The sequence below is a fragment of the Strix aluco genome, chromosome 1, assembly GCF_031877795.1.
Source record: "Strix aluco isolate bStrAlu1 chromosome 1, bStrAlu1.hap1, whole genome shotgun sequence".
Lineage (NCBI taxonomy): Eukaryota > Metazoa > Chordata > Aves > Strigiformes > Strigidae > Strix > Strix aluco.
This window is the reverse complement of record NC_133931.1, coordinates 118,834,815-118,858,487: the sequence shown is the minus strand read 5'-3', so window position 1 is coordinate 118,858,487 and position 23,673 is coordinate 118,834,815. Positions and strand designations below refer to the sequence as shown.

Sequence of the window (23,673 nt, the reverse complement as noted above, 5' to 3'; positions counted from 1 at the left end):
AAAAAATAGAGAGAGAAGTGATTAAGTCCTTTGTGATTTTTAAAGCTGAAGAAATGACAGTGGATACATGAAATTGGGACACACACATTTTTCCCCTCCAGAAAACCAAATGTACATGCCTCCACCTATAAGTTTAGAGATCTGAAAGACTTCTGCAGAGGTATATTATAGATGAGTCAGATAGTTTCCCCTTGATATCAAGACAAAGGAAAGGAGAAAATTCTGCATAAATCACTTCACATTTTCCCTGTAACACTCCTGAATATATTATTATTCACCTCGCCTTTTCTAAAACCATGATTTTCATCCTTCTGAGGATTTTTTTTAGATACAAAAACCATCTTATTTAGCAACTTGAATTTGTCATTAGGCAATTTTAAAACAGGTCTCATAGCTCTTTTATCCTTATATATTTCTTTTTTCTTTTTTAATCTGAAATAGTCCCTTGTTGCTTGATTTGCAGATCTGTATCAGCACATGAGGATTGCACTAGCTTCAGCCCAGTACAAAACAGTTCAATCCCCTTGAGTTCTGAATGTAAGAGTCAATTTAGAAGCAAGCTAAAAGGATAGTGCTCTGTTCTCCGTCACACAAAACATCATTTACTCACACAGGCATCTTAATAACAAAATTCAATTCTGGATATTTTTCTCGGCATGGCTCAGGAATGTTTAGAGATGACATCAGAAAGCTTATTGAAGATTTAGTTTTTAAAAATTTAATTAAAATATCTCTTTTCCAATAAGGTAAAAGTCCCAATGTTGGTGGGAGTTTAAAGTTAGAATGTATTCTTTAACTTTGAATTTCATCTCACTCAGGAGACAAAACTTTCAAAGGTTTTGATTTTGTTTTCCTAAAAATCACCCCATTAATTTCACCTAAAGAACGAAAAAAAACATAACTATGCTATTTTATCATCTTGCTTAAATAAAAGTACATGGGTTTCCTCTCATTTAGACAGTGATTTATCTTTGGTTCTCATTTGCTTGGATTTGCTAACATACAGCACTTTTCTGATTTAAATTCCTACTGGTGGAATGAAAAAATACCTACATATCTATTTTAAAGGTCTTCTGTGTTACACACCACATAGATGGACAAACACACCCAAGCTAAGGGGTCTCTAACTTGCATAGCTTAAAGTCAGTTCCTCCCATTTCGGCTCTTCCTCCCCTAAAAGAACAAAACCAGGCAAGGTCCTGGCCCCAAGTCCCAGCAGAGGAAGAACCGCAAGGGAGCCCTGGCACCGCAACTGCAGTGTGAGGCACCTGGCCTCGCTGCAGAGGCACGAGGCACCCAAGCCTGCTCTCGGCTTCTGTGCAAAGTTTGAGTAATAAGATTTTATAATTTTGCAGTTTTATCTTTTACTTCTCTTTCATCAAATTGAAGTTGCATGCCACTTTTTGCTTTTCACCTCATCCTTCACTGAGAAACTCCACTAAAATTGCTTCAATTGAGTTTCCCTGTTATGCCGTAACATTTTCTTTTTTGGTCTTTTGCACAACATGGATTTTACCTTAGGCACCAAACAAATTCACCATTTTAATAACAGAAAATACTATAGCATTTTTCATTGTTCGTTGCTCAATTTGTTTTGCTGAAGTCAACATGAAAAACAATTTCAAACTTCTCAGTAAATGCTTCATTTACAAATGCTCCATTCCAAGTGCCTACAGGGTTACAATCTGGTCTATGACAATTTTATTAATTTTTTAATCAAAAGCATTAAATCAAATTTAAAATAAATAGTACTCAGTACTTCTGTAGTGCCCTCCAGCACAGTATGGCAAAAGTGCTTCACGGACAATAACGACTTTAGCTTCACTGCACCCTCAGGAAGAAGATTAAAAGTTATTCTCCAAATTCATTCTTTATTTGGGGAAACTGAGGCACAGAAAGATTTCTTTCCATATTTTTGAGGTTCATCTCCAGCTTTAGATGATTTCAGTTTTGGGTGATCTCTCCAAGATAGACAGAGCCTTACTTTCAGAAAAACGTAAAATACTCAGATGTATTCCTGAACTCAACCAAGAAGGACAGAAGCTAAAATAACACTTTAAAAATAAAATAACACTAAGCAAATTTCTGAAAACATAAAAAAACATCTAGACTCATCACTGCAGACAGTAAGTCATTTCCCATCCAGGGCAGCAGACAGCACCACAGGCCCCATCGCCCTGGGAGGCTGGTGGCTGGGGAGAGGCTGAGGAAAGCACCGGCTCCCTCAGCGCACTTTGTCCCGAGCCCATACGAGTATGTGCACACTGCTCACTGACACACAAAACTCTCACATGACACGTGATGAAACAGATCAACAGTCAAACTGCATCACCACCACCACCACCTCACTAAGCTATCCAGGGACCACCAAAGAAGACCTCGTTGCCCAAAGAAGACCTCTTTGCCTAGAATGTACCAAGGAACAAAGTGTACGACATCACTCAAGTGTTAGAACCACAGCTCCAGAAGCACTCTAAAAATTAACTGCAAGTTATACAAAAATGAAGGCACTTCAAGAAATAACTCATTTGGTGCCATTTGTTGCACCAGAAGAGGTAGAAGGCTTCTCAATATAATTAATTTTTTAAAACTTCTTTTCAGAGACCTTATTTCCATTTGTGATTCTTTCCCTTCCTTTTTTGCCAGAGCAGTCAGAGCAATAGGGACTGAATTCAGCACATGTGATGGAGGTGCAGTATTTCCAAACAATTATTGTATTTCCAAGCAATTGTATTTCCACTGTGTTGCCCATAGTAACACCTCAGCCTGGAGTTTCATTATCCTTCAAGGCCAGCACAAACCACAGATGTGGTTGGTTGAAAGAGGCAGTCCCATCTTTTCCACTCCCCAGATGGTCACGTTCATCACTGGATCCCTCTGTCCACCTTCTCCTTCCTGCTTATTCAAGCATTTGTATCATTACACAAAAGATCTAAATTAAAATTAATGTTTAATAACAACAACTTTAATTGGTTACATTTCCCAGGCTGGTCCAGTTCAGTCTAATTAACAATCTCATAAAAGCTTAGGGAGGCACAAGGGAGAAAGCAAAGCATGGCCAAGACTGCTTCTTTCAGCATCAGAGATGACTTAAAATGTCTCTAATACTGTGGCCTCAGACTGTCGTTTGAAAGGATACCTACTGTTCACCTGCAGTTCTGCATACAGTTCAAGGCACCCATTTACACATGCAGTAACTTGCACTGCTCTATGTCCAATCTCATCCCTCTTCTATCGCCTCTTCAAAATTCCACCTATTTTCAACTAATCTAAATAATTGCATCTTGTTCACTAAAGTTGCCATCTCAGCACTCACCCTCTTTCAAAACGAGCATGCTTCCCAGGAATAAATCCCTCTTGCCCTTGTATACTGCTGACCTATTTTCCATAATTTGTTTTTCTCCCTGCCAGTTTCTAATCTACAGCAGAACTTCATTTGTCACCACATAAGTAGTTACCTAAACAACTTCCTACAAATTACTCAAATTCCACCACCTTCCTTAGGAGACTAAATTAAGACAGAGGCACAACAACGCTTTTAAGTGTTATTTCCTGAGTTCATTAACAGCTGAGATGCCTAAACAAAAGGAAAAAAACCCACACATTTTGTGGTTGAATTCCTCTTCATCCATCCCACCCCAAAGAAAAGGTGAAAGCATAGAAGTCATATATACATTAGAGAGGCATGTGCCCAAGTGCTTCTCTTCATCAAGAAGTTATAGCACTTTATACTACATAGATGTCTACATAAACACTCTTTTAGGGTTCACAATAGCATTTTTTTCAGAACAAGATTTGATAAGGAACCAGAAAAACTTGTGTCAATTAGGATTAAAAGGAGGTAGACACTCTTAAACCCCACATTTAAACATTCCAATTTTGACATAAGGTTTTCTTAGTTGCCACTTAATCAGTTATAAACTAGATAAAGCCTAGTTGAAGCTTTCAAAATGTACAGGAACCTGTTATCATTTTCCCATAAATCACATTCGAATCCTAAACTAGCCAAGTCAATGAAGATAGCCCAGCGTAAGGTCTCCTTGAAGAAATGTTTATTTTGCCTCAACTCTCCATACCTATTTTCTGAAACTGGAAAAAAACTACTTTTAGGGAACCAGAGGAAAGCAAGCACTATTACCCTACCATTCTGGAGCTTTTTTCTTCAAACTATAAAAGGAAAGCTTGAAGAAACCTGAAGAACAAGTAAATGCTTGAAGAAACCTGAAGAACAAGTAAGAAGCAACTTCAGAAATCAAACTTCACTGAGTGTTTCTTCCACTGCATCCCTGGGCAGGTTCTTCGGGCACTTCCTTCCATTTTCACAGAATACACCAAATTTCAGACTAACTAGCTGGGCTATTCTATACCTTGTTATGGCCAGCTCTGGCTATTTCAGAGCACAGCACAAGAGCCGCTACAATAGAGAACTCGAGTAATTTGCCAACATGCTTTTCGCTCATCCTTGGGAAGTTAGGTCTGATGTCATTAGGACTGAAGTGTATTTTGTACTTCCTCAAATGCCAGCAAATTTGAGAAAGGACAATACTGGCATACCAATACTCCTGACTCAATGGGACAGAGAGAAAAAAAATCTGCTTTATCATCACAGAACACTAACTTTGAAGAGACTAGAGAATGAACCTTTGAAATAAGATAAAGGTCACTATATCTTATAATTAAGAACCAATGCAGTATAAAGGCAAGGCCAGTTTAAAAACAGAAAATTAGAAAATTCTGTGACAAAGGCTGTGGTTTCTCACTGAAATTAATAAAGCCCATTGTGTTCTCACAGAATGATATGATTTGGAGAAAACATGGGGAGAAACAAACAGATGAGTTTAAAACCTGTGAATTTTCATTTACTAAAATCAGCTGGTTCCCTGATCTTTTTTTTGTGGTCTATCCTCAGCTACTTACAGGCTCAGAATAGCTCCTTAATATTAATAGTTATAACCTTTTTGCAGTCTGATTTCATTAAAATAACACCTGAAGGAACAAAACTTAGAAGAAATATCTTGCACACATGTGTTATAGACAGTGTAGGAAGAGGAATCCTTAAAATTAATGAAACACACTTGTCCTTCTCTACATACAACCAGGTTGAAGGCAATAAAGAACAGAGAAAAAGAACAGGAGTGTATACACTCACAGAAACAAAAGAATATTAAAATGATCTTTAAAACAGAAAAGCTAATATGTTCCTAAGGGACTGACAGCAAGATAACATTACCTAAAGAATTAATAATATAGAAGAGCAAGTTAAAGTGACGAAATTTGCCAGTGAAATGCAACTTAGGTTTAAAACAATCTTTTAAAACATGATCAATGAGCTTTGTGAGAGTTTCCAGATATATATATATATCACACTGGTGGACTGAAAAGCCTGGTGACTGAGGAAATTGAAACTTAAATAAATATAAGATAATGCATTCTGAGAAATGCAATCTAGTCTAAACCTAAAAGGGAAGAATCATGGAAAAAGTCACACCACCTCTCAAAAAAATCCCAGCAAAAATCACCACAAGTTAAAGAATTAGTCAATGATAATACTGAGGTAGATTTAATATATCTCAATATATGCCTTAGAATATAACCTTAATATACTTCATCATCTATTTTTTTTTTCAGCAAATTTATCTCTAAAAGTAATTTCAAATGGCAATTCCCAGTCTTCTGCCCTCTTGGTGTAGTATGGATGAGTATTAATGTAATATGTACTTATTTATATTGTAGATGAATAAAAACAAAAGAAATGGGCAACTGTATGACATCAAATATTAATGAAGAAAATTAGTCAAAAAGATAAGTAGCTGTGAGAACAAGAGATTACTGGAAAGATGTCTTATTTACCAAATCCACAACAACTTTTGAGAAAACAGCCACAGACTATGACAATGATGTAATATTTCTTCAGGTAATCCATGGCCTCACTAAATGTAAACGTACTTTATTTTGCCTGTTTTAAACCAATTCCTGGTCTAGCCAGCCCACACATAGTACAGACTGTGCAATGCCTGAAGTAAAGCAGGACAACTGCATTTTCACTTGTATGTCTCTTTGGACATGACTGGAAATTATTTCTCTTCATGGTGGAAAAACAATGTAGGTAGAAGGGATTTAGAAACATGGTAAACCACAAGAGAGGATAAAGTGTGCAACCTGTATATGTGGAGGACAGCAGAGATACCTATGCCCATCTGCATTTAGACTGGGCATAGAAGAAGAACAGACTGAGAGGTTAATTCTGCTGATTTGTGGCAAGGGTTAAGGAATACCTCTTGAGCTTTATGAGAAAAAAACTACATCTTCCCACTCACCACACACTACTATAGACATCAGATGCATGCATAAGAACCAGCAATCTAGTGGTGCATATGCGAATCAAACATATTTAAGCACTGGAAAGTTGGAAGTTCTTTGTCTATGCAGTTTGGGTCATCTAAATAGTATTTTGAGTACTAGGCACTTTCCTATCAAAATGAGGTAGTCAAGAAGAAGAAGAGATGATGGTTTAGAAACCTGCTTTTTCCTGTAAGAAAATCCTGAAATGCACAAATACTAAACTGTTATATTCTGATGAAGGTACAGAAGAAGGATTAATTGCAAATGCTGGATAGGGAAGAAGATCAGAACAGAACTTCCACGGGGTACAGATCCACGTAGCTAGGAGAAAGTAGGTGAAATGAGGCTAAATATCAGAAGAAAATCCTTAATGGAGTGATACATCAGATTGTGAAAGTCTCCCAAGGGAAGAAGCAGAATCCCCACTGCTCAATACATGTAAAAGCAGCATGGACAAAGAACTACAAGGTAGGCTACAGGGAATAACTCAATACATAGCAAAAGGATGGTTCAGATGACCTAATAATGTAACAGGATTTAAAATTACTAGATAATTCTATTATCATTAACCACATTCACAGTAGTACAAGCTAAAACACTGTTGCTATGGTAATCAATCCTTCTGCGTCGTTGCAGAAAATGACTGAGATACAAGGGATGGAAATGAATTGAACCAGCCTTTCCTATTCTCAGTGAATTCAATGTACCAGTCAGCTGGGAAACTATCCAACATCAAAGTTTACATCTAGCTTCCCACAAGCCTTTTAAAATATATAGTAAAGGACAACTGAGTGTCTGGCATTCAAATACGGGTTATCCTTAGACTTAGACAGTCAGATTCAAGGTAGGAGCAAGGCTCTAGTTCAGAGAGGATGCTACTGGAAACAGATGGATTGCTCTCATCATTGCACTTCGAATCCCCTTCTCTTAACACTGCTTGAATTCTCTTAGCCCAAAGTAAACAGACACTATGGAAAGACCAACACATGCTATTACAGCTCCATCTCATGAGAATATGAGAACAACTTGCTTTCCATGTGGAAGGCAAGAAAAAAAGACAGCAGAGACTATTATTTTCACCAGCACTTTCTAAGTAGCCCCATGGACAACAAACGGTAGTAGTGTAAGCATCCTACTTTTTATTCTTAAGTTATACTCCCAACTGAAAACATATTCTTAATTTATACTCCCAACTTTTAAAGATTCAAGCCACGGGAAAACAAATGGTCTCTTGATCACATATTATCAACTCTAAATGAATTCTATTCCAGCATAGATGTTACTAGAGTGTTGTAATGAAGTACACGTCTCACAGTACACTGGAAAATTCTGGTTTGCTCACTCAGCTTTCCCCTTTTCTTACAGGAACAGAATATTTGTCAGGAAATCAGGAAGTTAAACCTGGAAGTAATAAAGTCCTTAGAGCCTGGGACAATTTTGGAAAATTTTGAAATATTTTAGAAAGATTTTGAAAAATGGAGTTTAAATCATTCCCGGTGCCACTCAGATAGTGTCTGTTTGAATCTCTATTAGGAAAACCCCACTAAGTTTTTTTAACTGAGAATTTAAAAGACACTAACACTCCTCTTCCTCCAAAACAACAAGTTTTCAGTAAAACACAACAGGAATCAAGTGGGAACGAAAGCTCAAATCACTTCATGAAAAACCACCATGTTCTCCCAGTTTCGTAACATAGTAAAAGATGGTTACAGAGTGTATTTAGGAAAAACTATATACATATGTAGACAGAATAGGACTAATTCCACAGCAATGCTTCCTTTCAGAAAATGCTTTCTCAAGTGAACAGAGTACTTCTTTTGGTCTTTTGGCAGTGTACAGCATTGTTAAGAGAAATAATTCAAAGCAGCCCACACAAACAGAAAGGGTACTATAGATTATAGGAGCCACATATCCCAAAGGGAACATGTTCCTACCTGCTAGTGATGGTATTTTAATGTAACTCTTACTCATTGTTTTGTGCACCACTATGCAAAATATTCATTAGAAACCAGAGAAAAAAAAAGATCAAAAAGGAAGCAGGTCCATATTCTGGTTTGAAAATCAACTATGAGCAATCAAGTACACCAGAAGGTAAAAATAAACTTTAAAATCCGCAGTTGCAAAATATTTGAAAGAGGCTAAAAATAAACCAGCTTGGTTTTTAAAAAGCCATTAAATTCGACCTTAAGGAACGCATTATATTTTAAGTGAGAAGCAAAATACATATGTCAAGGAAAAGATCAGAGCAGCAGTTGACTTTTCAATATTCACAAACACATACAGAAGCAAAATATTTGATAGATGTGCTACACAGTTACCCTCATACATTAAAAATTTATTTACATAATGTAATTTTTTGTAAAAAACTTCTCATGGATAAGCAGAGAAAATGACTCAAGAACTATCAGAACATTCCTGAAATGCTAGAACATGCCTGAATTCATGAGACATGCAGTTGATGAAGATAAATCCTTTTTATTGAAAACAGTCTGTAACACGCTGTATGTATATTTTGTTTCTGTTTTAATAAATTTCATTAGTATTTTTCTTGGAATTTAAACAAAAATGTTCCTGCCTGTGTGAGTTTCAAGTCGTTACTGCCAAAACTTCAGCCAATGTTTCATGAGAAAATTACTGAATTATGTCTGTTTATGATTATAACACAGATTTCTCAAGAAAATTGTTCCCTCTTGGGCATTAAAAACTAAATGAGTATGAAAGACTAGAATGTGTTTAATGTGACCAAGCTAGCTTTTCCCGCCAAAATGCTTCAATTTAATCCAAACTAATTTTTTAAAACTTAAAGTCTAATAAAAGTTATTTCACTTCCAAAAATGGCGAGCATTTACTAGAAGAGATTCGATAAAAAGATATCATTAAAAAAATCCAAATTGTGAAGGCCAAGAATTTTACTATGCAACTGCTGTAAATAATTTCTTTTTTTTTTTTAATATAAGTTCATGGATGAGTCAAAAAGAGCATGTGTGAGAAAGAGAAAGAAATCCCAGTGCAACTGAGAAATTAAACTGAAAAATTAAATCAAGGAGCCAAAAGACAGACACACAGATGGTAAAAACTGGCAAAAATAAAAAGTAGAAATCATGCTCTTAAGTACCAACAGATGCAGTGACTTTAAAATATTACTCCTTGAGGATACACAAAGACAATAATCCCAGATTGTGATTTCTGGGCCAGTCTACTGCTGCACTAGAGCCACAAAATACACCGTATTGTACAGAGAAAAAATGGCGTGTCAGAGACAGTGATATCTGCACTGCCAGTCTACTAAAAAAGAAGGGAAGAAAATTAAACTATCCAACACTGTGAAATTAATGTCTTCAGATAAAAAAAAAAAGTTAACTGTGTAAAGGAGATAAGAGAGGTGACTTGCAGAATTCATTTACAGATTTATAATACTACAGGACTGAGCATTTCTGAAACATTCCTTCTTGAAACGATACACAAGCTTCTCACTCTGAATGGAAGCAAGACTGTGCTTCCCAGATTCTGCACTGTTAAACTCTGCCATGCTAATAGCTTTGCTGACCTCCAATTTTATTTAGGGTCTCCTTGATTTCAATCACCACAATTACCTAAAAGCTATCTCAGTTCAGACCATTGGTCTGAACAGGGAAAGAAAAATAATCCAGGATTTGAAAACTGAGAAACTGATGTGTAGTGCCTATAAGCTTGAAGTTCAGTCTTTCCTGAAAGATCTTCTTAAAATCAGAACTTGAAATGAATAATTATTAGTAGTTCATTTAAAATGCATTAGTTAAGACTAATTTACCAGATTGTTAAATGAATTGATACTGCTACACATGATTGAACAAACCCAGCATCTTATGCCATCACCGTAATTGCAGGCTAGCTGTAGATATATAACCATAAAGACTACTGCTTTTTTGGGTTAAAAAACAAAGTCAAATTCAAATAAAAGAAAATTACATTTCTTTACTACCTCCTTCAGTATGCAAGAAGTTTACACTGGGCACTCTCTCCTCTAAAGCAATTAGTGAGGTTATCAGGATAATCATAATATCAGGAAGGTGACTGAGAACTCCACAACACAAATGTATTTAAAAAACAGTTACAAGAAAAACATCTGTCATAAAGCAAGTTTTACAAATTATGTATGGATACATTTAAATGTATAGATACACACATATATGAATGTTTGAGTGTCTGTCATCAATGACAGCACTTTAACATACTGCTCCTAAAAGTGAGTAGTTAATGAAGTATTCTATATTTCTAGTATATAAACTAGAACAGAAATGTACTTCATTTAACTCTAACGTATCTATGGATGAGCAGGAAGAATGCTGAACTATAAAAATAACAAGAAAGTTTGCTGTACGTTAACTGGCAAACAGAGAGATACTGTCATGAATCAAATAAATTTTGTCTTTTGTAGAGGCTCCAAACTCGGATGACCCAGCAAGGTATCTATCACTTCTCGCCAGGACACGGGTCAGCTTCCAGCCAGCGCAAGACAGGAGAGCTCCAGCAGCTGCCACCTGCCCTGCTGAAGCAGCCCCAGAGGCGGTTTCCAAATAACTCCCACCACCCCAAAACAGAGTCCCAGCTGTATGCTGCAGATGCAGGCACTGCTCTGAATTCACCCAAGGTTTCTGAGGTTTGACTTTCAAGTAAGACAAGTCAAAGCATGCCTGACACCAACGTGCTCAAACCCCCAGGGCCCACCAGGGGAGGGCACAACTCCTTTTCAACTGTGCCTCCCTTTTATATTTACCTGCACAAAGTGTATCAGACACAAGTAGCTGTAAAATGAGAAAAGTCATCAGGGAACTGTGTTGCGAATATGGGTTCACCTAGATTCAGATATAATTATTTATTTGGGGTTTTTTCTACACTTTTTCCAGCCTACGTCCCAGTATTTTCTGCTGTCCCCTGACATACCAGTATGGAGCTGAAGTGCCTCCTACCCAATCTTCAGCTTTTCAGTAAGTCATCTGTCAATTTAGGGAAAAAATGTCGGAGTCCTTGAGCCCCATTAATTTCACCTACCAAGAATGCTGTGATACACACTATCCTACTGAAGTATAATATTATAAGGTGCTTCTTTTGCACAGAGACCAATTTCACTGACCTTCAAATCACACACAAAATCCGTCAGTTCTGATGAGAGGATGAGTTAAAAGAGTCTTCACGAAGAGAAAGCTATTTATAGTGATGAAGTGTAACTACAAGGAAGAAATACTGATGGGCCTGCTTTATGAAATCTGTGCTTTGTTGTAACAATTATTGCCTAGAAAATCAAGATAAATAAAAATGGTGTGATGGAATATTCAATGTAACTTCCAATAATTTTAAATAGAGATGCTCACAGATATGACTGCTTTCTTTTGGGACATTTAATTTAGTCTGTGCTTTGGATAAATGGGTTGAAATTATAAGCAATCATGAATCCCTACACATTAGGAAAGTAAGGATTTTTGAAGACAAATGAGGGTATCCAAAAGGAAGAGGAAATTAAGCTTTGATACAAAGCGATTGAACACTGGCTTCCTGCCTAGTATTCTGAAGAAATACTAAGAGGACCAGAGGTTTTGCTCATACTGGATACCTCGCTCCTTGGGTGTTTACTCCACAGTCTGTAAAAATGCTTGCATTATACAGCCTGAAGAATAATATTTTTTTTCTTTTTTTTTTTTTTTCATTTTGGAAATATTTGTATATGTATACTGCTCTTAACATTAATTTTTAAACTATGAAAACAGTATTTTAAATGGAAAATGTGCTACAATAAAAATAGCCAACTGATTTTGCTCAAATTCGTAGTCATCTCTGGGCTGTAAAAGCAGCATAAAAAATTTCAATCCAAATGAAGTTAAAGTACTCACATGCAGCTGGCATGAAAGTGAGTGATACCTTAATATGGAATCTGGGCAACAATTTTAATTCTTAAAATATCACATACAAGAGATCAAAACTTAAAAGCAATATTTATTTCAAAAGTAAAATCTTTCAGCAGCATATTACAGAAAATCTTTAATTCAGTAATATTTGTAGTGCCACTTGCTTCACATGTTTCCAACAGATTGCTTCTTCATGGAAACACTAGTTGTCCTGCTTTTGCTTAAATACTGTGTATCCCGAGCATGGAACCTCCCTCAACCACAGGAACTGCATCAGTTGCAAATCAGTTTTGTTTCTTTGGCACAGGGATTCAGCAAAAACCATTATCAGTGCCACAAGGCAGTTAGTTGTTGGGTCTTATGAAAACACTTTTAATTATTTATTAAATCAAATCAAATAATTTTTTTTTTTTTTTTTAGAAAGGAAGAAAGGGATTGTTATTTCTTCTGTTTTGCAACTGACATATATAGATATTTTAAATAACTTTTTCGGACATCCTGGTTTCCTAACCAAGCAAATTCCTATTCTTCCAGCTCGCTCCCCTCCCCAGCCCTGGAAACTATCTAGGTTGACCATTTCATATGCAACTCCAAGTAGTTTCAAGATAATTTTAAAATGGAATTATTTTCAAATCAGTCAGTAAAATGGATTGGCAAGGCTGGTCTATTATCTTATTTTTTTGTCCAGTTATACTGATGAAATAAATTCAAATCTTACGGTATATCACATCAACTAGGTCATATTATGTAATTCCATTCACTCAGTTGCTGCACTCACTAAATCTTGCTGTGTCAATTCATGAGGAATTATGACATTTCTCAAAGTATCCTATAAATTACAATAACCACTTAATACAGCCAAAGAGTACTACATTCAATAATTAAATGCTCATACTTAAGCAATAAAATTGAGATTAAATTTAAAACCCAAAATAAAACAAAAGCCCAGACAAATTACTTCCACATAACTCAATTATTAACTCTAACTTACACAGTACCATTCCCCTTTACAGCAAAGTGCAACCATGTCATTAAAATGACCTGTCCACACAAGATTTTAGAGAATAAGCACCTTTCCTATTTCCATCAATGGAAGATAAATTAACTATCACTTCCACAACAGAAAGGACAAACTTTTCTGAAAGCATCTTCCTCATAATTAATACTTCACAGAAAGAAAAAAGTATAAAAATCATCCTGTTATTATTGAATAAATTAGATAGATAAGTTTCCCACTCAGGTGTAACCCTTTATCCCTTGCCCAAAATAACCACTCTGACTTTATTTCTGTTCTGTTTGGAATTAACTGACTTGCATGACTCAGCAGTGATTTACCTGAACGTCACCTAAAAACTACAGTGAGAAGTGAAGAGCCTTCACATCCATGTTCCTGTCCAGGTAAGCTGTTCTATTTTATTGTAGGAAGGACAACTACTTCCACTACAAATTAATAACATAAATAACATAATATGAATAATATAAATATATTAAAATAAATAGCATAAGCCATTTAGAAGACAAATCGCACCAGGAAGAAAATCAGACTATTAAAAAAAAAAGGCACTTATTTTTCCATTTCAAGTCAAGCAAATTCTACAATGCAAATTAAGTTAGCTGAAAATTAAGTTAATGTGAAGCTTAAGCTAAGTCTAGACTGACTTTTAATGCAGAATTATAAAAGCTTGGCTTGGCAACAAAACCAAGCAAATTATCAATCTTGGGTTTTCTTATAATTCAAAAGGAAGAATAAAAAAAAAAAAAAAAAAAGGAGTATTTGGGTTGTTGAATGGTGTTTTTCTGATAGAACATAAAAAAGGACAACATCAAGACTCCAGAAAATAAAACAGAGAAAGGATTTGGGGAGAGATGGGGTATAGAGATGGCACCTGTTTCTTTCCAAGGAATGGGTTGCTTTCCTCTAGAAACCTGTATTGTAAACCACAAAGCAGATACACAGGAAGAAGAGGAAGGTAGGGCAGAGGAAATGAGAACAACATGAAACAGAAAGGAAAAAGGTAAAATATCAATACCATGGACTACCAGTACCACCTTCTGAAAAAAAAAAAAATGCAGAATTTCTTTTTAAGCCTCAAAGATACAAGTAATCACTTACATATTTACGCTTTGGTTAAAAGGCTAGAATGCAGAACGAGCATAATGTGAATTTTAAATTAAGAATACCAAGGGCAAGGGAGAATCCTCTATAGACACAATTAACAGAATTGCTTTAATACACTTAAAACTTTTAACCTTTGTGGTCTTTGAAGTGAATAGTGGAACTGCATCTATTTCAGGTTTGTACGGAAGGGCTATACTGCCCTGAAAAGTTTTACAGTGCTGTAAACTGATGAAATAAATTATCTTAATTTGGTTAGATCTATTTTCATTAACTGTATTACCCACCGAGGGAATAAGGACAATTTTTAATTTTACTAATGTACTTCACTTCTGCATTACTCTGACACGCCGTAATTGCAGCTCCTGCTCAGTATTGCTCGTGCTGCCATCACGGGGCCACCACCTTGCCCCCATGCTCTTGCCCACACAGGCAGGGCTGAGCGGAGCCCACGCAGGGAGGCTGAGGCACCACCAACCATCAGCACCACGAGCAGGGCTGCGTGGTACTAACACACACCACGTTCCCACCAGGGCTTCTGAGGACACGGCGTGGTAGCAGCAACAAGCACATTATGAAAATAGCGAGAGCATTTCTATTATAAACAACTAGTTGGAATACATTATATATGCCTGGACTAAAAAGTAAACATATGAGCAGACAAACCTCTTTCACAGCATGAAGAAAGAAAACAAGTTCTTAAAAGAAGAAAAGGAAGACCTGAGACATCCTTTAGATGAAACACTTTTCCAGGCCCAGTAAGAGATTTTCAGATGTCCTTATCTGACCTGCTACCCTGGACAGACAGCAGTCAAAAAAGCCAGAGACAATACTGTTCTGCAAAATATTTAGAAAATAGTCAGAAAACTAACAGCAATAATATACTTAAAGCTCCTTAGAGCATCTCCATGTAATTTAAGAGCGTGTTACTTATATCTCTGGTATCATAACTTTATTACCATTAACTACCATACCAACAGGATTATTTAAATAGTTTGGTCCAAAAGGGCAGGAAAACAACAGCGTACAGTTACTAGCAAGTCTGAAAATGCCCTTCACGTGCCAACACTCTTCAGAAAGATTTTGCAGAACAGAGTAGGTCTGCACTGTGAGAAAAGAGTGAAGGAGTTCAGACTTTCCTCCCTGGAGAAAAGAAGGCTCAGGGGGAGACTCACCACAGTTTTCCAGTACTTAAAGGGTGGCTACAAAGAGGATAGAGGCTCTTGCTTCACAAGCAGCCACATGGAGAAGACAAGGGGCTACAGGTACAAGTTGCAACAGGAGAGGTTACATCTTGATATAAGAAAGAATTATTTTTTTTTAATAATAAGAAGAATCAATCACTGGCACAACCACCCCAGGGATGTGGTAGAGTCCCCACCACTGGGGGTTTTCAAGATAGGATTGGACAGAGTGCTAGGTTATCTCATCTAGGTTCTCTTTCCCACAGAAGGTTGGACCAGATGACCAAGTCTCTTCCAGTCTGGGCTGTTGTATGATTCCTTAAATTTCAGTGCAGTCCATCTGCCTACTTATGTGTATGTGTACACACATCTACGAGAGTAAGAGTGTTTCAGTGTGAGGATATACACCTGAACACGATGCATGTATTCTTCTATAATAATTAAAACCTATGAGTATTTTTGTAAAATTGCCTTTTCTGGTTTTGGTTTGGTTTTGGGGGTTTTTTGGTTGGTTTTCATTTTGGTTTTTTGGGTTTTTTTTAATAGTGCACACATATAGAGCTACATTCTGCCACTGAATTCATATGTACACAGCAGCATATAACTGAAAGTAGACTTCAGGCCCCAAACTGTCTCACCTATTTAATACACAGTATGAAATGACAGATTATTTTTCAAAGGAGAACAAGATAGATGTCAGCATGAACATTGTTTATAAAAGCATCACCACTACAGCTGTCCCCAAGCAATAAAGCTGTTTATTCCAACCTCCTACCTCATGTAAACTGAAACCCTCAGCACTGAAAAACAACTTCAAATCCGTTCATGACTCCAAGAAGAGTAAGAAGAAGAATCTCTTTCCAAAATATACAATTAAGGTCATGTCCACAAATGTCCATTTTGCATAAAAGTGCACAGACTTCTAACTCCATGTTCATATTTTCTTAAAAGTAATACTGTAGTTTGAAATTTGGTTCTGTCTCTGTACATACTGATGTACGCAGCATAAAGATAAGTCTCTTCAGGACTTCTTCTCCGTCTCTGTGATTGTACACAAATGTTTAGAGAATATTTAATAAATACATCTATTAGTATATTCATATCTAAGATTTATACAGAAGAATACAGACATTCTTCTGAATTCAGAAGACATGACAACTCTTCTAGGGGGTAAGAATTAGAGTCTACATAAAAATCAGAAATAGATGAAGTTAGGACCTGAAGTCAAATAGCTTTTAAATATGGAAATTATGTTTAGATTTAGAAATCTGGATCTGAAGCCAATTAAGTTCAAAGTCAGATTTAAACAAGGCCTATGATTCTGATTCTCACTACAGAAAACTGTGGTAAAAATGTTAACCTTAAAAGCAGAAATCATAAGTACAGAAATAGAGAACTTACATACCCATCACAGGAGCTTGTTTTACCCTCCCATGCCCCTTTTTAGGCATTCTGACATGTAATACAGAACCAGCTTCAACAAGTCTCCCAGATCAAGATGTCTGTGGGAACTGGGCACCTAACCACCACCAGAGCCTCAGCTGCTGGAAGCAGCTTGGCGGGGTCCAGCCTGGAAGCAACCCAGCTGAGTTCACACATGCCTCAACTTGATGCAGATCTAGACTCTACACAATGGGAGTTTGGATATTTTTATGTAGATACTCATGTTATAAACACCTAAATACAGGTTTCTCATTTTGGAACTCACTTTGCATAGTATTGTTTTCTAATATAATAATAATAAATGCAACTCAGGGAAAACACTGAAACAAGTCTACAGAATAATCACTTAATTGTGGCCACATACAGATCAGTGATACCCCTATACCACTACACTCTTGTGGGAAGTCATTATGTAATAATTTTGACCATATTACATATACAAAAATATTCCATAGGTATGATTAGTCAAAGAAGAAGGAAAAAAAAAGAAAAATATTATCACACTTGTGTTTAGTAACAGCTCCAAGGTGTCAGCGTGCTCTTCCGGCAGCCAGACAGGGCATTTGGCTGTTTCAGAGTCAGATGCAACCACTGCCCCTGCTTAGATACAACTTCCCCTCTTCCTGCTGAGTGGAGGGTCAAGCCAGCACTTTATACCTTGTATTTCATCTCAGCATTTGAGTTCCTGAGCTGAAGGAGTTAACATTTTGCCAATATAAAGAAATAAAGGGAGCAGTCAATACCTAATTACCAGCAGCATCGAGAAAATATTCTTGGGCCAAATCAAGCCTTTCACCTTCTTCACAGTACAAAAGGAAGAAGAAACAATTGCTGTAGCACTTGGGGTGTTGACAACCCCATCAGCTGGAAGCCAGTGTGATCACATCGCCAAGAATCCACCTCAGGTAGCAAAAGAAGCTGAATTTGCAAGTGGATATGGGACTGGGGAGTCTGAACTCTTGCAGCGGCACCTTGAGGTCTTCCAGTCAGCTCTTTGACTAGCATAAACCTTAAGCGAATCCTCTACCAACGCAGTCACTGCTTCTACCTGCCCATACTTATAGCTATGGCAAATTATTTAATACTAAGTCAGGTGCCAAGCCATGCCTTTCTTAGCTATGTCCTATATCCCTACCTGCAGAAACAAGAAAATCACATGAGCCATGGCCTTGTTCACTAGCTGGTAACACTTTTTCCTCCCATGATCAGCCTCAGAGGAGTCCTTTCTGGTTTCACAAACCCTGGAGAGCCTCCTGGCTACACCCGTATACACCCCACCTTTCATACGGGACCAACCACTGAAGAAGTCCCAAAAAAGAGATAGGCCTCTGCATTAGGCCTAGAGCTTCAAACATATGGACATCTCTGTCTCTGTGACAGAAATCCTTTACAAGGAATATGACAAGCTTTAAAACCATCTTTGTATTTTATAATTTATTATGCTGTCATGGTTCTATGTTCATTAAGGTTGTTATCACAAGAGACAAATTATAAAGTGCATGACAGGAAAGCAATGAGATTCTATCTTGGTACTGTACAGAGTAATGGATAACCAGTTAAAAATGATACCTCCAACTGAAGCCTAGCTAATCCTTTTTCCAAATCTTAAAGCACAAGTCCTTACTAATGACCATAAATTTTACTGCAGTTTCAACCTCTACATGTGAGGAGTTTGAGATAAGAGCCTCCCCTCCCTGAGCCTCCCCATCTCCAGGCCATGAAACACAGAAGTTGCAGACCTTTCCACTGTAGTTAGTCATAATAAAACCTAGAAACAAAAGCCGAAATACACCTGTTGGCAAGGAGAAACACAAAAGAGATACACTAGTGAAAAGAAAAATATTTATATACATTAGCTATACCACTATCAACATTCAGAACTAAACAAACGAGCTGCATTTCTGCCTTCTAGTCTTACGTTAAGGCATAAAATAGAAGCAGGTTTTTGTTGTTAAATGAAAAATTTGACAACATGGGTAAACTGGAGCATGAGAATCCACAGGAAACTAGTGGTTTAAATTCACCAACCTACCTCTGAAGCTCTGATTATTTTTTTCAACTGACAGTGCTGAAACGCACTAATTTTGAGCATCCAAATGTTTCAAGAGAGTATATTCATTCATATTAAAAGCAGCCCTTATTTTGCTGAAAATACAAGCTGAAGACAGGTACTCTACAGCTGGAGATACAAGACCATATGCTATTTGCACGTCTGATATTGTTGAAAAAGGAACCAGAGGAGCTTTACAGATTACTATGGACAGATGTCATGAACAAGAATAACTTACAGGATGTGTTCCGTACAGCACATTTCTGCTCAAGAAGACAGCAGCAGTAATCAACTTCTCTTCCCATTTCAGAATACATTTGACTTGCTTTAATCTCTGGCTTTTGCCAGATCCTAGAAAGCTACTGGGATTGTAGGAATCAGACCTGTTCTTCAGTAATAACCATGAAATTTTACTCCATCTCCTATCTTGCTTTCATGCACTGACAAATACAGATACATACCAAATACAAATACACATAAATATATAGATTTACATATAGTTTTAATTGAACCAGTCTCATTGTATGTGCAAATCTGATCAACCACTTCATAATTAGGCAGGGACGCTGTAGGATTTCCCTCTCCTGCTGCTTTCACACCCCTTCCCAGCACACAGCACAGCCAGGTGCTCCTAATCCTTCTGCCAAACAGGCCTCACGAGCAGAGCAAGGAATATATACTATTTCAGTTCAAGATGTCTTCATTGCTGCCAGTTCCAATATTTGGCTAATGAAACTAAAACGACCACCTGAGAGAAGCTTTTTGTGTACTTAAACTTAAGGAATTGGGGAAAAGTTTAACTCTTTCATGCGTTCCCTTTTCATGTCTCCATGGTACGAAACAGCATGAGTCCAGATTTGATCAGGGTCTGAGCAAGTCTTGAGGTGAACTGAGGGGAAAAAAGATTTCTCAAATAAAAGTGACATTACCATATATATGAATACATTTCAGAGGAAATAAGATTTTTCAACTATTCCTCAAAGTTTGGTTGCTGGGGGGGGGGAAGTGCTATGGAGGGCAAGGTGAAGAACAAAAACCAACTTTTTCTTTTTTTAAGATATTTCAGAATTAAATTAAAGATTGCAAATTTTGTTCCTAGTACTTGACAATCTGTAGGAGAGAATTAATGAAATAATTGAGTGAAAGAGGAAAAAATTCAATCCTTAACCTTGTAACTGTATTTTGAAACTGTATTTGGATTTTTGGCTTTATAGTGGTGAAATGATTCTTTGGTACAAAGTTTCACATAACTTACTTCATAGGCTTGAGAAATACCCAGCTTTCTGAGAAATACACAGATCATTTGCCCTGTGGACAACCAGAGGGCTCTGGTAGTAACTGGGAACAATCCTTAGGCAGATACAGCTAACCAGCATATACAATGAGAATACCTTAAAGGACTCAGAAAGCAGAATTCATCTTTTCAATTTCTCTGATATATCACTGTAATTTAGCAGAGCCCTAGTAAGGCACAATAGATAGGAGCAAAAGCAATTACTTCCAGGAATTTTGATGGCCTTCATGCATTTCTCCATTTTTAGGCACTAAAACCTAGGTAAATTTACAGAACTATTTCTGTAACAACTACTTGAACATATCCAATTCTGTGCCCTTCTTAGTCCCTCTGCTACAGCAGCTTATAACAATTTCCAAGGAATGAGGTCTCTTGCAATTTCATCTGCAGAACAGGCTGTGATGCTGCAGAATTACAGTTTGCTCCATAGTTCTGTTTATAGGAAATGAGGTGTTGTCCACGGAAGAATAATTGCACTTCTTTGGCACATCACACTTTCACTCCTCAAAGCACAATTCCAGTAAATGTTCATGTGCATTAGAAGCTGACAAAGACAATCCTGAAATTTTTTTTTTTTTGCCTTATATTCAAAAGGATGAGATGAGGCAAGCTTTGAGAGAAGTAACTCAATTCATGCCTTCATCCAACAGCAAGCCTCTGGAGTCTGCAAGATGAATCCAGTGTTTACTACTATTTTCTCTAAAGAGCCATAAAGGCAGGTTAGACCATGCCTATTATTACCCTGGGTATCTGTAATGGGTTCTGCCCTGGAGGTGTCTTGGCACTGTCACTGCCTTACCCTTGGTGCCAGACTTGCTGTCTGCTACTTTTCATGCACACCCTGGCAGGGCGTGCAGACCGCTCCAGCCCCTCCACAGCTCTGTCGAGCACACAGGATCAGGACTGGAAGTTGCTAAATTAATTGATTATGCCAAATAGCAACCTCATCACTATTTTCTTCACAGAAGTGAAAGGCTTAACCAGTGGGAAACAAAAAGCCCACAGAGGATACTGAAAAAGATATTAAGCGTTTAAAACCCAAAAGAGAGTAGAAGAGTATCTCCGTCTGCAGCTACTTCATCCCTGCCAGGCCCTTCCCTCCCTCTCTCTGCAGAGCTCTGCTTGCATCCCACGCTCACTACTGGCTTTCTTCTCCTGTGCACACCCTGTTACACAGGTTTCAGGCTAATTAATTTTTCCTGCTGATAAGAAAGGATCCTGGTCTTCCAGGTACACACAGATTCATTAACACATTCATAGAAGAACCTTCTCTCTAAAAAAAACCCACCAGCATAAACAAACAAAAACAAAAAACTTGCTCAGAAGAAACATAATATTTGCAACTTCAGATTTCAACCAGGTAACTCAGGTAACAAATATGCTTCCAGGCTACCACTAGTGCCCAATTATTTACCTAATTGATGAATAAATTAAACTAGTTAAGCTGTTCAGAGATCAAAATCAGCACAAGAATTAATATAAAACATCATATATTAAAATATTAATGTACCCAACATATTATATGATGATGACTACTAAGATTCCTAATCCAACTTCTTTTGCTAAAACAACAGTTTCATTAACTGCCATGGTGAAAATCTAATGACGCATGAACATATGCCTCGAAAACATCAAACAAACAGAACCATCACAGGAGATACCTTCGAATCTGGGCACCAACTTTCCATTTCAACACAGGCAGATACGGAGACAGCAGCTAAAATCATCTGCACTAACTCTACATCTTTTGAGAGGAAAACAGTAATGGAACTACCACTATTATTAAATGTGCAGAGGAAAACATACAAAGACCAAAGACAAATTTTTTTTCATAAAACATGTAATTTTAAATGAATCTATAGCTAATTACAAGATACAAAAATAGCTACTAGCTCACACTCAGGGGTTTTTTAGGTTTTTATAGTCTGTGATATTACTTAAGCTCCTTTTAAACTAAAAATAAATAAAGAATGTTCAGAATGTCCTAGGATTTGGCAATGCTGGACTTCAAATATTTGTATGGGATTTGTGGGTGAAGGAGACCAGTCCCAGGACACCAGCCCAGTATTGGACTCTAAACCTTCCCCTCTATTCACAAGGCATTCACAAGAAACTTGGTCTGTGTCAAATGGCAAATTTCATTTTTGAAGCTCCTCTGTATAAAGCAAATTCTTGTTTTATGCCCTATTGTTGTAAAATACAGAATCTGTGCATTTATGTACAATGCAAAAGCTCAATTTTTTCATGTCACATTGTATAAAGAAGAAAAATGAGGTAATAATCCTACACATGCACTATTCAACATATGGGCTTCCTGTTATATTTCCAGTCTCCATAGTAAAGATGCATTTTCTTTATACATTTGAAGATACTTCTTGGAAAATTTCAGACACATACAGATACATACAGTGACTGCTAGATAATTTTAATTTCAGATTTTTAAACGTCTATGACTACCAGCTTATTAATAAAAAAACCCAAGTTGGAATTACTTGGTGTATCAAAAAAAAACTAAGATCAAAAGCAGTATAAATGTACACTAAATAAATACAATAACACTGTCTTTGAATTTATAATTAATATATTTTACAATGTTAAGAATAGCAAGCATTTAAACATGCAATGCCAAAACTGACCCACATTGGGCTATTCCGTAGTAATATTATTAGCTTTTGACAGCAAAATGTTTATCAAAATTATACTCTCTAATTAAAATAACCCTGTGTGTATCAGTTGTGAAGAACATACTTTATAAATGTGTTTATGACTCAAAAATGAAATAATTTGCAGCTGTCCATTTCAGTCTTAATGCAGTTTTTTTGTAAGCAGAAGGAAACCCATACAAATTTAGTCAGCACGCTGCTAATGCTTCTATCATGCTTAGAGAGCCTATATCACATCAGAATACACTTCTTTGTAATAGCTTGGAGTAGCATTAAGATTAGATTGATAAAGTAATATATATACACACATATATATTACCTGTTCTTGCCTCTCCAGCCACTTGTCCACCATGGGATGACTGGCACTTAACGATGAACGAGCATTGTCTCTCTGAAACTGGTTAGACCAGCTACTAGTATCTCGTGGTAGGCTTCTGTAGTTTTCATCTTTCTAGTTTAAAAGAAACAAAAAAGTGTCTTATAAAAAACAACCAGTCCTTGCACATTAACAATGCAGCTGGTTATTAAACGAATACAAAAGGAAGACTTGACAAAGGAGAACGCAGGCCTGGCTAGACCCAAGGACAACACAATTGCCCGGCCATTCAATTTGCAAGAGCTCCCCTTCCTTAACACCAGTGAAGCCCAACTAAAGCCTTCAGTGGATCTGTAGCTCCTGCACCCACTTGTGCTTCACTA

At 36.9% G+C, this 23,673-nt stretch overlaps 1 protein-coding gene across 16 annotated transcripts in view; it reads right to left on the bottom strand.

The window, feature by feature from the left end:
• Positions 1-23,673, bottom strand: part of PARD3 (par-3 family cell polarity regulator) — a 457,172-nt gene that overhangs the window by 234,870 nt on the left and 198,629 nt on the right. For 11 of the 16 annotated variants that reach the window (XR_012624146.1, XM_074832438.1, XM_074832496.1 and 8 more), the window contains exon 5: positions 23,294-23,425. The exons of the other annotated variants lie outside the window; for them this stretch is intronic. Coding sequence is in view for 10 of the 11 variants with exons in the window: in XM_074832438.1 (XP_074688539.1) it covers positions 23,294-23,425 (132 nt within the window). In the remaining variant the exon portion in view is untranslated. The remainder of the gene's footprint in view (positions 1-23,293; positions 23,426-23,673) is intronic. 16 annotated transcript variants of the gene reach the window in all.